Source organism: Haliotis cracherodii, unplaced genomic scaffold, assembly GCF_022045235.1.
Source record: "Haliotis cracherodii isolate W230 unplaced genomic scaffold, xgHalCrac1.p SCAF_4, whole genome shotgun sequence".
Classification (NCBI taxonomy): domain Eukaryota; kingdom Metazoa; phylum Mollusca; class Gastropoda; order Lepetellida; family Haliotidae; genus Haliotis; species Haliotis cracherodii.
The window spans coordinates 20,886,997-20,903,463 of record NW_027266297.1 but is presented as its reverse complement, the minus strand read 5'-3'; the positions used below and the strand labels follow the sequence as shown (position 1 = coordinate 20,903,463).

Here is a 16,467-nt window from a genome sequence, read left to right as displayed (position 1 = left end):
ATGTCATTCTGACATCACCAGGAGTGGGATGTCCTCAGATCTTTGCTGTAGCAGTAGCAAACACATATGCAAAGAAGCCAAATTAAGATACTATTTTTCATTACATGTGTAATTTCACATGTACTTTCATGAACACAACTGACAAACCTTTACTGCATATTTATCCTGTATGTTGTAGATGAAGTTGAAGGATGCTAACTCGGGTGAGGAGTTCAACCTGGAGTACAGAGACTGGGTGAAATCCTCCACCGACAACCCTAACGGCACCATAGAGCTTCCTACCATCAGACCAGACATGGCGCCATTACAAGGTAGGTCAATACGGCCTTTATGTCCTGCATCAGCCATGGCACCTGCATTTGTTGGTCTACAAATATCACTCAGATTAGTTTGTGTTGAAAAGAGGATTCATTGTGTATGTGAAATGCAAAATAAATAGGGAAATGTTTACCACGAAATTTGAAGCTATGTAGACCAATAAGAGTTACAGCCATTCTATGTGACATATTTGGTTTCACAATCGTTTAGGCAGGAAAATGTGTCCTGAGGTTGCCCAATGAGCAGTGTTCAAAATAGGTGCCTGCCCTTAGGCCCGTGACAAGTAGATCTCGTGTTGAGCCCGTAGTTTCAAATTTGTATGGGTCCTTAATGGGGCGACCTGTGAAGATACGGAGTAGAATAGATCTTCAGCAACCCATGCTTGCCGTAAAAGGCGACTATGCTTGTTGTAAAAGGCGACTAACGGGATCGGGTGGTCAGGCTCGCTGACTTTGTTGATGCATGTCATCGATCCCAATTGCGTGGATCGATGTTCATGATATTAATCACTGGATTGTCTGGTCCAGACTCGATTATTTACAGACCGCTGTCATATAGCTGGAATATTGCTGAGTGCGGCGTTAAACAACAAACCAACCAACCAATCCTTAATGGGGCCTGCAGTAAATTTACATGTTGATTTATTTGTTACAATGAGCTGCAGTATTTTTAAATGAGGCTCTGAAGGGTTTCAGGGGGCCTGCAGCTTCTTCTCAAGTCTGTGGGTCCTGATGGCAGCCTGGTTATTTCGTAAACACTCCTTATGAGTGCATTTGAGGGGCATAAATTCATGAAATTTAGATGTGTTCACCTATGCTTGTCACCCATTTTTCTGTCAGACGCCTTACATGTCAATGTCAATCTGCGTTCCTTGCTACTCATGTTCTCTTGAACTTGGGAAGTGTTTCTCGTTTCAAAATCCTTGATCCTCCTCTGCTATAAATGACTTTACTGTGATGACTTCCCTTGGGCTGAATACAAACACTCTTCCAATACTGTTCTCCCTAGATACGGTGTATCAGGTTGCCGTGGTGACAGGGGATCTACCCGTGGCGGAGACTGATGCTGAGGTGTTCTGTACTGTCATTGGTCAGTGGGGAGACACAGGGGAGAGAGTGTTGGCGCTACCTCAGGGCAGCAAGAAACCATTTCGGCAAGGAAAGGTCAGTTTATCAAAATAATTCACGGTCTTGTTGAGGTTACAGTTTGAGCAGTCAATTTGACAGATACATAATTGTGGCAATGGACTTCAACCAAGAATCACATACCATGTTTGATGTATTAGGTGCCAAGGCTGCATACAAAATGTGGTGATTGTAAACGACTTCCTATAAATTCCATTTTGTTTTAACAATGTTGAGCAGTAACCATTATGAATGATAAGCTCCAGACAGGAAAATATCTTTATGTTTGATGTTAATAAACAATTGAAATCATGTTTTGAAGACATGAATACGCTTATTTGAGCTTGGTGACTAATAAGTCAAATATAGCATTGTATGTAGAACACAGTGAGTGAGTGAGTGAGTATAGTTTTACACTGCTTTTAGCAATATTCCAGCAATATCACAGCCGGGGACATCAGAAATGGGCTTCACACATTGTACACATGTCAGGAATTTAACCCAGGTATTCGACGTGACGAGCGAACGCTTAACCACTAGGCTACCTGACCGCCCCTGTAGAACACAGAGCTCAACCGACAACCGATGTATAATGTGCTAACTATATCACCATTACCCAATACCCAAAATAACCATGCCTTCAGTAAATTCTCTTTTTTACAGCGGGATGAATTTGAAATTCAAACTCTTGACCTTGGTGTGATCTCCAAACTTCTGATTGGTCACAATGAAATTGGTCGCGGTGCTGGCTGGCATTGTGATCGGGTGTCCATCAGCCCTAGAGGGAAGTCCAGGCAGGGAGCCCCAGAGACAGTCTTCCTATGCAACAGGTGAGGCAAGGTGACTCTGTATGTCAGCTTAAGCTCCATGTTCATATAAAATGTACCCCAAAGGATGATAGATGGATGGTCAACAGTCAATCAAAAAGCAGCTTTCTTGAGCCTTATGTTACTGGGTTTTTTTGTTAAAAAATTGAACAAAATAAATTTCTGGAATTTCTAATAGATGGCCAAGATTGTATGGCAGTACTTCCCACTAGCTTTTGAAAGTTTTCATTTTTGAAATGTTTATTTTGATGATGATTTTGATGGAATCTGTTGTACAGCTGTACATAACTGTCATTTGGAATGCCTCGTGTTAACCTTTTCGAAGTTGTATAATTAGAAAACAGATCTGGACTTTCACTTTCTTGTTCTCATAAGAAACGCTTGAATTGGTCAGATAAAAGGTTTTTAGGACTTGGTCTGTAATAAGATGTCCCATGGTGTATGTGTAGCAAGAGCATGCACTAAGATTTTATTTTGATGACATTGGTACATACTTTAAACCAGTGGTTTCCTGGTCCCTACTATCGTGGGAGTGAGTGTGTTTGCATATGCTGCTGTGAACATTACCTCAGTCTTATCATGGCACCTTCAGGTTGAAGGAGAGCAAACCCAATGACCCTGTGTTCCTTTCATGATTGGGGCACAGGTGGCCCAGAGGTCTAAGGCACCGCGATTCGCTGTGCAGAGTTGCGTCCCTTGGGCACACCAGAAACCTATGATTGTGGGTTTGAATCCCGGTTCGCCCCAATTATGTTTCTAGGTTTGTCAGCATTCCTGATCAAGCACCAGGCCTGTGTTCGTGGGTTTCACCAAAGTGGTAAACATCTGAGACCTGCATCACTTCGGGCTTTCCTCCCACGTCAAGCTGACACGCCATGATATAACTGGAATACTGTTAAAAGCGGCGTTAAACCCAACTTTCTCACACACTCCTTTCATGGTTGGGTCACATTAGACCACTGCCATGGTACAGCTGTAATTGTGTCATCAATATCTTTAGTTCTGGCTGTAAGATGTTTAACAAATGTGGAGTTCCTGAGGAATGCCCTTAAAGAGAAAAAGGTGGTACTGTCTTCATTTTTGTTAGTGAAAATAGGATGTCAGTTGGCAAAAGTTTCTTTTTTATCAATTATGTACAAGAAGGATTGCCGTTCAGCACTGTGTTGTTTCCCTGGAACTACAGCTGATATTCCTGTGTGGACACCGGCTATCCTAGTGTCTATGTTGTACATGATAGCAGGTATTGATCACATATATATAGTCCAGGGTCCCGTTCCACAAAGCAATATCTTAGCACTGAGACTATCTTAAACTTATGTTAAAAGATACGTTAGCCTTAAGATGACTTTGTGGAATGGGGCAGTCACTGGTGTCCAGATAGCCATGATATAGCTTCCAGTAATGATCTGAACCCCATTAACTCACTCACAAATTGTTTTTGTCATCTACTTTCCAGGTGGATGGACTCCGGTTGTGAAGACCGTCGACTGGTCAGAGAGTTAACTCCCCTTGCTTACCTTCAACCAGGACCCGAAATTACTCCAGCTCAACGATCTAAGTCAAGTACGACAATTCTAATGGTCTTTTTCTATCCGAAAAACGTGTTGTCTTTTTTGAGGAGTAAATTTTGTGTAAACTTAGGTCCCAAATGATACCTAAAGAAACATGATCTTGCGTACAAGTTATAATTGTAGAATACTGATCAGCTGGTGTGAATCTCCGCACCAGAGACGTGTATCTCAAAGTGACTGACATAGTTAGCCCCGCAATCAATTTGTGTAAGTTCTAATTTCAATTTCACAGTGAATATTGATGTTTAACTCACTTTCATTCTTGATCCATGTTTGTCTTTTGTTCCTGCAGAGGGTGTATGGACATGTTTTGTCACCATGGCAACAGAAGACAAGTTGGACATGGCACAGACCAACTTCAGCAAACCACGGCCAGTGACGATGTTTGTGTATGGTAGTCGCAGCATGGAAGGAGCCCTGGAACTGACCAATGGGAAGAAGACACATCTGATGCCGGGTCAGACTCACAAGTTTGCGGTAAGACATTTCCCTCGGACAGAGTTTGTGTTTATGTCATATTGATGTTTGGTGTCAATCAGTTTCTGTTTTGGAGAAGACGCTCTTCAAATGTTAGTGTGGTATGTGTTTTGACAGGGTATAAAGCTGGGCAACATCGGTGACATTGAGAAGGTGCGAGTGACACTTGGGGAGGAGAAGGAGGAGAAACCAGTGTGGACAATACAGCAGGTACTTCATCTATAAGTACACCACACCATATTCAGAATACCTCCAGAAACCACCTCGGTCTCCCCTCTGTGCCCCCAGAAACCTCCTCAGTCTCCCCTCTGTCCCCTGAGAAACCTCCTCGGTCTCCCTTCTGTTCCTCGAGAATCCTCCTCGGTCTCCCTCTGTCCCCTCAGAAACCTCCTCAGTCTCCCTTCTGTTCCTCGAGATCGGTCTCCCCTCTGTGCCCCCAGAAACCTCCTCAGTCTCCCTCCTGTTCCTCGAGAATCCTCCTCAGTCTCCCCCATTCCCCCAGAAACCTCCTCAGTCTCCCCCATTCCCCCAGAAACCTCTTCAATCTCCCTCTGTGCCCCCAGAAACCTCCTCGGCCTTCCCTCTGTCCCCTCAGAAACCTCCTCGGTCTCCCCTCTGTCCCCCCAGAAACCTCCTCAGTCTCCCTTCTGTTCCTCGAGAAACCTCCTCTGTCTCCCCCTTTCCCCCAGAAACCTCATCAGTCTCCCCCATTCCCCCAGAAACCTCCTCAGTCTCTCTTCTGTTCCCCCAGAAACCTCCTCAGTCTCCCTTCTGTTCTCCCAGAAACCTCCTCAGTCTCCCCCATTCCCAAAGAAACCTCTTCAATCTCCCTTTGTTCCCCCAGAAACCTCTGCGGTCTCCCATCTGTCCCCCCAGAAACCTCCTCAGTCTCCCCTCTCTTCCCAAAGAAACCTTATCTGTTCCTTTCATTCTGAATCTAACAAGCCTGAATGTCTTCGTCTTGTTCAAGGTGACCCTGAACGATGCAGACACAGGAGAGAGTCTCAACTTCAACTTTGACTCCTGGGTCGGGGAGGTCGACGGTGACATCAGCAAGGAGCTCCCTCTCATCAAACCTGGCCAAACATTTCCGCCGTGTAAGCTCTTTCAGCATTTTCTTCAGTGACAGATAGTGGCTACAAAATGTTCAGAGCTGCGCACATGGTCTGTGGCTTTGTCTATTCACTATTAAAAAAATAACATGTTCAGTTTAACACTGAGTTCAGGGAGGTGGATGTTTATGAGTACAACATAATTTTTTAAACTTATCAACAACTGAGAGAAATATGTTCAAATTGCATGTTCACACTCTCTCCTGTACAACAGTTATGTATTGTGGACAGGATAGGGCCCTCAGTATCTAACATGTATTTTTAAAAAGCTTTTTATAAAACATGATGTGATGTTTTGGAGCAGTACATGTTAGCACAAATACTCTTCTCCGAACTTGTTGATGATCCATGTTCCTATTTGTCTCGATAATCTGTACAATACAAGCCTTAATTGGAAAGAATAATTAAATTTTATAATAAATAAGACATTATAAGGAGTATTACTTGTGTTACAGAGCCATGGGTATGTCCTCCCGCCACTTAGTGGTTAAAGCATTCACTCCTCACAACGAAGGCCCGGGTTTGATTTCCCACATGGGTACAATGTGTGAAGCCCATCTTAAGCCCATACCTAAAAGCAACGTAAAACCATACTCACTCACTCACTATATCCCACAAAACATGTTCTTTGTTTCCTTAGTATTTTGCTTCTAGAAGTCTATTGCAATTGATGAGCCACCTTTGAGAAAAAAGGACAGAATATGAGTTGGTCAATATACAGATGTAACAAGGGCAACCATGGCAACAAGTCTTGACATGAAGTGCTGTAATCCCCACTAGTAGTGTCAACTGTTCCTGACAACTGTTTCAGTGACCGACTACCAGGTGATGGTGTATACCAGCAACGTGAAGAATGCTGGGACACAATCAGACGTCTTCCTCAACATGTACAGCAAGGGGCGGGACTGTGGACGTCGACCGCTCCGCAAGAACTTGAACAAGTCAACCAAGTTCCAGCAGGGCCAGGTAGTCAGAGTACTCATAGGAGTGTGGCAGGTAGTCAGAGTACCCATAGGGGCGTGGCAGGTAGTCAGAGTACCCATAGGGGCGGGGCAGGTAGTCAGAGTACCCATAGGGGCGTGGCAGGTAGTCAGAGTACCCATAGGGGTGTGGCAGGTAGTCAGATTACCCATAGGGGCGTGGCAGGTAGTCAGAGTACCCATAGGGGTGTGGCAGGTAGTCAGAGTACCCATAGGGGTGTGGCAGGTAGTCAGAGTACCCATAGGGGCATGGCAGGTAGTCAGAGTACCCATAGGGGTGTGGCAGGTAGTCAGAGTACCCATAGGGGCGTGGCAGGTAGTCAGAGTATCCATAGGTTGGGTATGACTGGGACAGTACTTCATGTGGCACAATTTCAGCTAAAGAATTTGGCAAAAAGTAGTCCCACTACCTGAAATTTATTAACCGATCTGTCCCTTATGAATTAAGTTTGAAACTATTTTGCCATGGCTCATGGCAGATTAACTATAGTAATATAAAAAAATCGAGTGTTATTTAACTTCTTTGAGCTGTATATTTTCTGTTCAGGTGGATGCCTTCATTGTTAGCGCGGTGGACCTGGGGGATTTAGACAAAGTGACAGTGACCAAGGGGCCAGGCAAACCCTGGCATCTGGACAAGATCAGCATCAAGGCGGGGCCATTCGACAACACCCAGAGAATCTTTGAGGCTGATAGGTAGGAAGAGATCATGCTCCTTATGATAAGGGCAGTAGGGTAGCCTAGTGGTTAAAGCTTTCGCTCGTCACGCCGAAGACCCGGGTTTGATTACCCACATGGGTACAATGTGTGAAGCCCATTCCTGGTGTCCCCTACCGTGATATTGCTGGAATATTGCTGAAAGCGGCGTAAAACCATACTCATGTGATAGCTTTTGTTTGTTTTGTTTTTTGTTGTTGTTTTTGTATTAAAAGATACTTTCATTATTTCTTTTACATCCACATATAACCTAGTTTTTGCTTCCATTGCAGGTGGCTAGGAAGTGATAAGAGCAAATCACAGGAGGTTGATGAGACCTTGACCTTGAGTGGTACAAGACCAAGTGCAGTGGCCTTGCCCCCCGAATCTGCCGATGATCTTCCAGTGTCGCGTGAGTCTTCACACTTGGTTCTTTGTAGGTGTCAGGATTGCAAATAACAACGCTATAATTACTACCTTGGAGTTACAGGTGATGAAACGATCCCAAGGTCACACCTGCGCTATATCACTCACATGATGCATAGGGACAGCCATCTTGGCTTTTACTGTGCCAGCAGCCGACACTTTGTACATCGTGTCTAGTACAAATAAATCTCCAGACTTTATCGTTATCACAAAACAGTAGGTTATAGCCAAACTGGTTGTGAACAAAGCTTTGTGTAACTTTTTTGCTATTGTTGACAAAGTGGCATTTTATGGTGTGTTTGGACCAGGATATATGCAACAGTTTGTCATGGACAACATGTGAGATATATATTCCCAACATTGGTACTGAATGTTAAAGACCGCCTCCGTGGTGTAGTGGTAGAGCGTCCGCCTGGAGAGCAGAAGGTCCGGGGTTCCATCCCCGGCCACGTCATACCAAAAGACGTTAAGAGATGGTACTTGTTGTTACCCTGTCTGGCCCTCGGCATTAAGGGGCTAAAACAAGGACTGGTCAGCTCGGAGTCAGTATACTGTGTCTGAGTGGGGTATTCATGTTAAACTGCGGCATGGTATCTCAGTTAGCTAGCACTATATATCGGCATCAGTCCGGACTAGTACAAGCAGCCACACAAAAACATTCACGTACATGCACGTCGCTATATAAGTGCAATAATCTTGGACGCGACGTTAAACCCAATTTCACCTCACCTCACCTCACTGAATGTTAAAGCCATTCATGGTGGGTGATTCTTGAATGGGAAGAGCTGAGGATGAGGTATCCGTAACAGCAGCTGCTTGTATTTTATTCCAATCCATGGATTTGTCATCCAGAATCTGACTGAATTTTGTTATCCCTCACTTGACAGTCTGATTGTTTCTTGCACTGCTAACTCTGGTTTGTCTGGTTCAGGCTCAATGGATTTGCAGTCTTTCATGCTACAGGTATTCCTACTCACTTATCCCTGATACAATGATGTTGTTGTCATGAGTTTCCAGTACTTGATGTCCTGACTCTTTGTGTCCAGGTGGTCAGTGGAAGATAGAGGTGATGACTGGTGAAGGGGGGACGAGGGGCAATGTGTCCCTGATACAATGATGTTGTTGTCCTGAGTTCCCAGTACTTGATGTCCTGACTCTTTGTGTCCAGGTGGTCAGTGGAAGATAGAGGTGATGACTGGTGAAGGGGGGACGAGGGGCAATGTGTCCCTGATACAATGATGTTGTTGTCCTGAGTTCCCAGTACTTGATGTCCTGACTCTTTGTGTCCAGGTGGTCAGTGGAAGATAGAGGTGATGACTGGTGAAGGGGGGACGAGGGGCAATGTGTCCCTGATACAATGATGTTGTTGTCATGAGTTTCCAGTACTTGATGTCCTGACTCTTTGTGTCCAGGTGGTCAGTGGAAGATAGAGGTGATGACTGGTGAAGGGGGGACGAGGGGCAATGTGTCCCTGATACAATGATGTTGTTGTCATGAGTTTCCAGTACTTGATGTCCTGACTCTTTGTGTCCAGGTGGTCAGTGGAAGATAGAGGCGATGACCGGTGAAGGGGGGACGAGGGGCAATGTGTCCCTGATACAATGATGTTGTTGTCATGAGTTTCCAGTACTTGATGTCCTGACTCTTTGTGTCCAGGTGGTCAGTGGAAGATAGAGGCGATGACCGGTGAAGGGGGGACGAGGGGCAATGTGTCCCTGATACAATGATGTTGTTGTCCTGAGTTTCCAGTACTTGATGTCCTGACTCTTTGTGTCCAGGTGGTCAGTGGAAGATAGAGGTGATGACTGGTGAAGGGGGGACGAGGGGCAATGTGTCCCTGATACAATGATGTTGTTGTCCTGAGTTTCCAGTACTTGATGTCCTGACTCTTTGTGTCCAGGTGGTCAGTGGAAGATAGAGGTGATGACTGGTGAAGGGGGGACGAGGGGCAATGTGTCCCTGATACAATGATGTTGTTGTCCTGAGTTCCCAGTACTTGATGTCCTGACTCTTTGTGTCCAGGTGGTCAGTGGAAGATAGAGGTGATGACCGGTGAAGGGGGGACGAGGGGCAATGTGTCCCTGATACAATGATGTTGTTGTCCTGAGTTCCCAGTACTTGATGTCCTGACTCTTTGTGTCCAGGTGGTCAGTGGAAGATAGAGGCGATGACTGGTGAAGGGGGGACGAGGGGCAATGTGTCCCTGATACAATGATGTTGTTGTCATGAGTTCCCAGTACTTGATGTCCTGACTCTTTGTGTCCAGGTGGTCAGTGGAAGATAGAGGTGATGACTGGTGAAGGGGGGACGAGGGGCAATGTGTCCCTGATACAATGATGTTGTTGTCATGAGTTCCCAGTACTTGATGTCCTGACTCTTTGTGTCCAGGTGGTCAGTGGAAGATAGAGGCGATGACTGGTGAAGGGGGGACGAGGGGCAATGTGTCCCTGATACAATGATGTTGTTGTCATGAGTTCCCAGTACTTGATGTCCTGACTCTTTGTGTCCAGGTGGTCAGTGGAAGATAGAGGTGATGACTGGTGAAGGGGGGACGAGGGGCAATGTGTCCCTGATACAATGATGTTGTTGTCATGAGTTCCCAGTACTTGATGTCCTGACTCTTTGTGTCCAGGTGGTCAGTGGAAGATAGAGGTGATGACCGGTGAAGGGGGGACGAGGGGCAATGTGTCCCTGATACAATGATGTTGTTGTCCTGAGTTCCCAGTACTTGATGTCCTGACTCTTTGTGTCCAGGTGGTCAGTGGAAGATAGAGGCGATGACTGGTGAAGGGGGGACGAGGGGCAATGTGTCCCTGATACAATGATGTTGTTGTCCTGAGTTCCCAGTACTTGATGTCCTGACTCTTTGTGTCCAGGTGGTCAGTGGAAGATAGAGGCGATGACCGGTGAAGGGGGGACGAGGGGCAATGTGTCCCTGATACAATGATGTTGTTGTCCTGAGTTCCCAGTTCTTGATGTCCTGACTCTTTGTGTCCAGGTGGTCAGTGGAAGATAGAGGTGATGACTGGTGAAGGGGGGACGAGGGGCAATGTGTCCCTGATACAATGATGTTGTTGTCCTGAGTTCCCAGTTCTTGATGTCCTGACTCTTTGTGTCCAGGTGGTCAGTGGAAGATAGAGGTGATGACTGGTGAAGGGGGGACGAGGGGCAATGTGTCCCTGATACAATGATGTTGTTGTCCTGAGTTCCCAGTTCTTGATGTCCTGACTCTTTGTGTCCAGGTGGTCAGTGGAAGATAGAGGTGATGACTGGTGAAGGGGGGACGAGGGGCAATGTGTCCCTGATACAATGATGTTGTTGTCCTGAGTTCCCAGTTCTTGATGTCCTGACTCTTTGTGTCCAGGTGGTCAGTGGAAGATAGAGGTGATGACTGGTGAAGGGGGGACGAGGGGCAATGTGTCCCTGATACAATGATGTTGTTGTCCTGAGTTCCCAGTTCTTGATGTCCTGACTCTTTGTGTCCAGGTGGTCAGTGGAAGATAGAGGTGATGACTGGTGAAGGGGGGACGAGGGGCAATGTGTCCCTGATACAATGATGTTGTTGTCCTGAGTTCCCAGTTCTTGATGTCCTGACTCTTTGTGTCCAGGTGGTCAGTGGAAGATAGAGGCGATGACTGGTGAAGGGGGGACGAGGGGCAATGTGTCCCTGATACAATGATGTTGTTGTCCTGAGTTCCCAGTTCTTGATGTCCTGACTCTTTGTGTCCAGGTGGTCAGTGGAAGATAGAGGCGATGACTGGTGAAGGGGGGACGAGGGGCAATGTGTCCCTGATACAATGATGTTGTTGTCCTGAGTTCCCAGTTCTTGATGTCCTGACTCTTTGTGTCCAGGTGGTCAGTGGAAGATAGAGGCGATGACTGGTGAAGGGGGGACGAGGGGCAATGTGTCCCTGATACAATGATGTTGTTGTCCTGAGTTCCCAGTACTTGATGTCCTGACTCTTTGTGTCCAGGTGGTCAGTGGAAGATAGAGGCGATGACCGGTGAAGGGGGGACGAGGGGCAATGTGTCCCTGATACAATGATGTTGTTGTCCTGAGTTCCCAGTTCTTGATGTCCTGACTCTTTGTGTCCAGGTGGTCAGTGGAAGATAGAGGCGATGACTGGTGAAGGGGGGACGAGGGGCAATGTGTCCCTGATACAATGATGTTGTTGTCCTGAGTTCCCAGTTCTTGATGTCCTGACTCTTTGTGTCCAGGTGGTCAGTGGAAGATAGAGGCGATGACTGGTGAAGGGGGGACGAGGGGCAATGTGTCCCTGATACAATGATGTTGTTGTCCTGAGTTCCCAGTACTTGATGTCCTGACTCTTTGTGTCCAGGTGGTCAGTGGAAGATAGAGGTGATGACCGGTGAAGGGGGGACGAGGGGCAATGTGTCCCTGATACAATGATGTTGTTGTCCTGAGTTCCCAGTACTTGATGTCCTGACTCTTTGTGTCCAGGTGGTCAGTGGAAGATAGAGGTGATGACCGGTGAAGGGGGGACGAGGGGCAATGTGTCCCTGATACAATGATGTTGTTGTCCTGAGTTCCCAGTACTTGATGTCCTGACTCTTTGTGTCCAGGTGGTCAGTGGAAGATAGAGGCGATGACTGGTGAAGGGGGGACGAGGGGCAATGTGTCCCTGATACAATGATGTTGTTGTCATGAGTTCCCAGTACTTGATGTCCTGACTCTTTGTGTCCAGGTGGTCAGTGGAAGATAGAGGCGATGACTGGTGAAGGGGGGACGAGGGGCAATGTGTCCCTGATACAATGATGTTGTTGTCATGAGTTCCCAGTACTTGATGTCCTGACTCTTTGTGTCCAGGTGGTCAGTGGAAGATAGAGGTGATGACCGGTGAAGGGGGGACGAGGGGCAATGTGTCCCTGATACAATGATGTTGTTGTCCTGAGTTCCCAGTACTTGATGTCCTGACTCTTTGTGTCCAGGTGGTCAGTGGAAGATAGAGGCGATGACTGGTGAAGGGGGGACGAGGGGCAATGTGTCCCTGATACAATGATGTTGTTGTCATGAGTTCCCAGTACTTGATGTCCTGACTCTTTGTGTCCAGGTGGTCAGTGGAAGATAGAGGCGATGACTGGTGAAGGGGGGACGAGGGGCAATGTGTCCCTGATACAATGATGTTGTTGTCATGAGTTCCCAGTACTTGATGTCCTGACTCTTTGTGTCCAGGTGGTCAGTGGAAGATAGAGGCGATGACTGGTGAAGGGGGGACGAGGGGCAATGTGTCCCTGATACAATGATGTTGTTGTCCTGAGTTCCCAGTACTTGATGTCCTGACTCTTTGTGTCCAGGTGGTCAGTGGAAGATAGAGGCGATGACTGGTGAAGGGGGGACGAGGGGCAATGTGTCCCTGATACAATGATGTTGTTGTCCTGAGTTCCCAGTACTTGATGTCCTGACTCTTTGTGTCCAGGTGGTCAGTGGAAGATAGAGGCGATGACTGGTGAAGGGGGGACGAGGGGCAATGTGTCCCTGATACAATGATGTTGTTGTCCTGAGTTCCCAGTACTTGATGTCCTGACTCTTTGTGTCCAGGTGGTCAGTGGAAGATAGAGGTGATGACTGGTGAAGGGGGGACGAGGGGCAATGTGTCCCTGATACAATGATGTTGTTGTCATGAGTTTCCAGTACTTGATGTCCTGACTCTTTGTGTCCAGGTGGTCAGTGGAAGATAGAGGTGATGACAGGTGAAGGGGGGACGAGGGGCAATGTGTCCCAGATACAATGATGTTGTTGTCCTGAGTTTCCAGTACTTGATGTCCTGACTCTTTGTGTCCAGGTGGTCAGTGGACGATAGAGGCGATGACCGGTGAAGGGGGGACGAGGGGCAATGTGTCCCTGATACAATGATGTTGTTGTCATGAGTTTCCAGTACTTGATGTCCTGACTCTTTGTGTCCAGGTGGTCAGTGGAAGATAGAGGTGATGACCGGTGAAGGGGGGACGAGGGGCAATGTGTCCCAGATACAATGATGTTGTTGTCCTGAGTTTCCAGTACTTGATGTCCTGACTCTTTGTGTCCAGGTGGTCAGTGGAAGATAGAGGTGATGACCGGTGAAGGGGGGACGAGGGGCAATGTGTCCCTGATACAATGATGTTGTTGTCCTGAGTTCCCAGTACTTGATGTCCTGACTCTTTGTGTCCAGGTGGTCAGTGGAAGATAGAGGTGATGACCGGTGAAGGGGGGACGAGGGGCAATGTGTCCCTGATACAATGATGTTGTTGTCCTGAGTTCCGCTTATTTAATGTCCTGACTCTTTGTGTCCAGGTGGTCAGTGGAAGATAGAGGCGATGACTGGTGAAGGGGGGACGAGGGGCAATGTGTCCCTGATACAATGATGTTGTTGTCCTGAGTTCCGCTTATTTAATGTCCTGACTCTTTGTGTCCAGGTGGTCAGTGGAAGATAGAGGCGATGACTGGTGAAGGGGGGACGAGGGGCAATGTGTCCCTGATACAATGATGTTGTTGTCCTGAGTTCCGCTTATTTAATGTCCTGACTCTTTGTGTCCAGGTGGTCAGTGGAAGATAGAGGTGATGACCGGTGAAGGGGGGACGAGGGGCAATGTGTCCCTGATACAATGATGTTGTTGTCCTGAGTTCCGCTTATTTAATGTCCTGACTCTTTGTGTCCAGGTGGTCAGTGGAAGATAGAGGCGATGACTGGTGAAGGGGGGACGAGGGGCAATGTGTCCCTGATACAATGATGTTGTTGTCATGAGTTCCGCTTATTTAATGTCCTGACTCTTTGTGTCCAGGTGGTCAGTGGAAGATAGAGGCGATGACTGGTGAAGGGGGGACGAGGGGCAATGTGTCCCTGATACAATGATGTTGTTGTCATGAGTTCCGCTTATTTAATGTCCTGACTCTTTGTGTCCAGGTGGTCAGTGGAAGATAGAGGTGATGACTGGTGAAGGGGGGACGAGGGGCAATGTGTCCCTGATACAATGATGTTGTTGTCCTGAGTTCCGTGTACTTGATGTCCTGACTCTTTGTGTCCAGGTGGTCAGTGGAAGATAGAGGCGATGACCGGTGAAGGGGGGACGAGGGGCAATGTGTCCCTGATACAATGATGTTGTTGTCCTGAGTTCCGTGTACTTGATGTCCTGACTCTTTGTGTCCAGGTGGTCAGTGGAAGATAGAGGCGATGACCGGTGAAGGGGGGACGAGGGGCAATGTGTCCCTGATACAATGATGTTGTTGTCCTGAGTTCCGTGTACTTGATGTCCTGACTCTTTGTGTCCAGGTGGTCAGTGGAAGATAGAGGCGATGACCGGTGAAGGGGGGACGAGGGGCAATGTGTCCCTGATACAATGATGTTGTTGTCCTGAGTTCCCAGTACTTGATGTCCTGACTCTTTGTGTCCAGGTGGTCAGTGGAAGATAGAGGTGATGACCGGTGAAGGGGGGACGAGGGGCAATGTGTCCCTGATACAATGATGTTGTTGTCCTGAGTTCCGCTTATTTAATGTCCTGACTCTTTGTGTCCAGGTGGTCAGTGGAAGATAGAGGTGATGACCGGTGAAGGGGGGACGAGGGGCAATGTGTCCCTGATACAATGATGTTGTTGTCCTGAGTTTCACTTATTTAATGTCCTGACTCTTTGTGTCCAGGTGGTCAGTGGAAGATAGAGGTGATGACCGGTGAAGGGGGGACGAGGGGCAATGTGTCCCTGATACAATGATGTTGTTGTCCTGAGTTCCGCTTATTTAATGTCCTGACTCTTTGTGTCCAGGTGGTCAGTGGAAGATAGAGGTGATGACCGGTGAAGGGGGGACGAGGGGCAATGTGTCCCTGATACAATGATGTTGTTGTCATGAGTTCCCAGTACTTGATGTCCTGACTCTTTGTGTCCAGGTGGTCAGTGGAAGATAGAGGCGATGACCGGTGAAGGGGGGACGAGGGGCAATGTATCCCAGATACAATGATGTTGTTGTCGTGAGTTCCCAGTTCTTGATGTCCTGACTCTTTGTGTCCAGGTGGTCAGTGGAAGATAGAGGTGATGACCGGTGAAGGGGGGACGAGGGGCAATGTTTCCCTGATACAATGATGTTGTTGTCATGAGTTCCCAGTTCTTGATGTCCTGACTCTTTGTGTCCAGGTGGTCAGTGGAAGATAGAGGCGATGACCGGTGAAGGGGGGACGAGGGGCAATGTATCCCAGATACAATGATGTTGTTGTCGTGAGTTCCCAGTTCTTGATGTCCTGACTCTTTGTGTCCAGGTGGTCAGTGGAAGATAGAGGCGATGACCGGTGAAGGGGGGACGAGGGGCAACGTGTCCGATCTGGTGGTGGTGCTGTGTGGGGAGAGAGGGGAGAGTTCACTACTGCCACTCAAGTCTTCCAGGAGCAAACCCTTCCAGCCTCGCCAGACCGACTTCTGTCAGGTGAGTCAGACCGACCTCTGTCAGGTGAGTGTGGCAGACCTCTGACAGGATCCCATTGTACAAAACAACCTTACCACTACACACCTTAGCGCTAAGATCACTTGGTACAACAGCACCCAGGTCTTGCTAACCTGTTAAACAGTGACGATCATTACCAGAGATACTTTGAAGGTGCAAGATCAGCATTGCCCTTTTTTCTTGTGGAATTTTCTAAAACTGTGGAGGAGAATATACCCTCTTCCGATTCAATTTACAACTGCAAAGTAAGTTTAAATTAAACTGATTTAACTAAACACCCATCTTCATTCATTGATGCACACCACTAACCTTGACATTACAGTTTTGTACATAAACTGATCTAATGTCTCCATGCTCCTTACACAATATCTGGTTACCTGACAAGAACATAACTAATCAAGTGCTGTAACAAAACTCATACAGATAGACTGGTTCCTAGTTGAGCTTGCATTGCATCACCTTTATGATGAGAAGAGACAGAATTTGTTCGCAGTCTATACTCAGTTATAT

The 16,467-nt window shown here is 47.2% G+C and overlaps 1 protein-coding gene across 1 annotated transcript in view; it reads left to right on the top strand.

Moving 5' to 3' along the window:
- LOC139480290 (lipoxygenase homology domain-containing protein 1-like) overlaps nt 1-16,467 on the top strand; it is a 111,561-nt gene that overhangs the window by 82,102 nt on the left and 12,992 nt on the right. Inside the window, exons 43-53 of the mRNA XM_071263342.1 lie at nt 179-311; nt 1,327-1,481; nt 2,106-2,272; nt 3,726-3,832; nt 4,133-4,317; nt 4,435-4,527; nt 5,288-5,414; nt 6,241-6,395; nt 6,957-7,105; nt 7,399-7,517; nt 15,776-15,939. Coding sequence (XP_071119443.1) covers nt 179-311; nt 1,327-1,481; nt 2,106-2,272; nt 3,726-3,832; nt 4,133-4,317; nt 4,435-4,527; nt 5,288-5,414; nt 6,241-6,395; nt 6,957-7,105; nt 7,399-7,517; nt 15,776-15,939 — 1,554 coding nt within the window. The remainder of the gene's footprint in view (nt 1-178; nt 312-1,326; nt 1,482-2,105; nt 2,273-3,725; nt 3,833-4,132; nt 4,318-4,434; nt 4,528-5,287; nt 5,415-6,240; nt 6,396-6,956; nt 7,106-7,398; nt 7,518-15,775; nt 15,940-16,467) is intronic.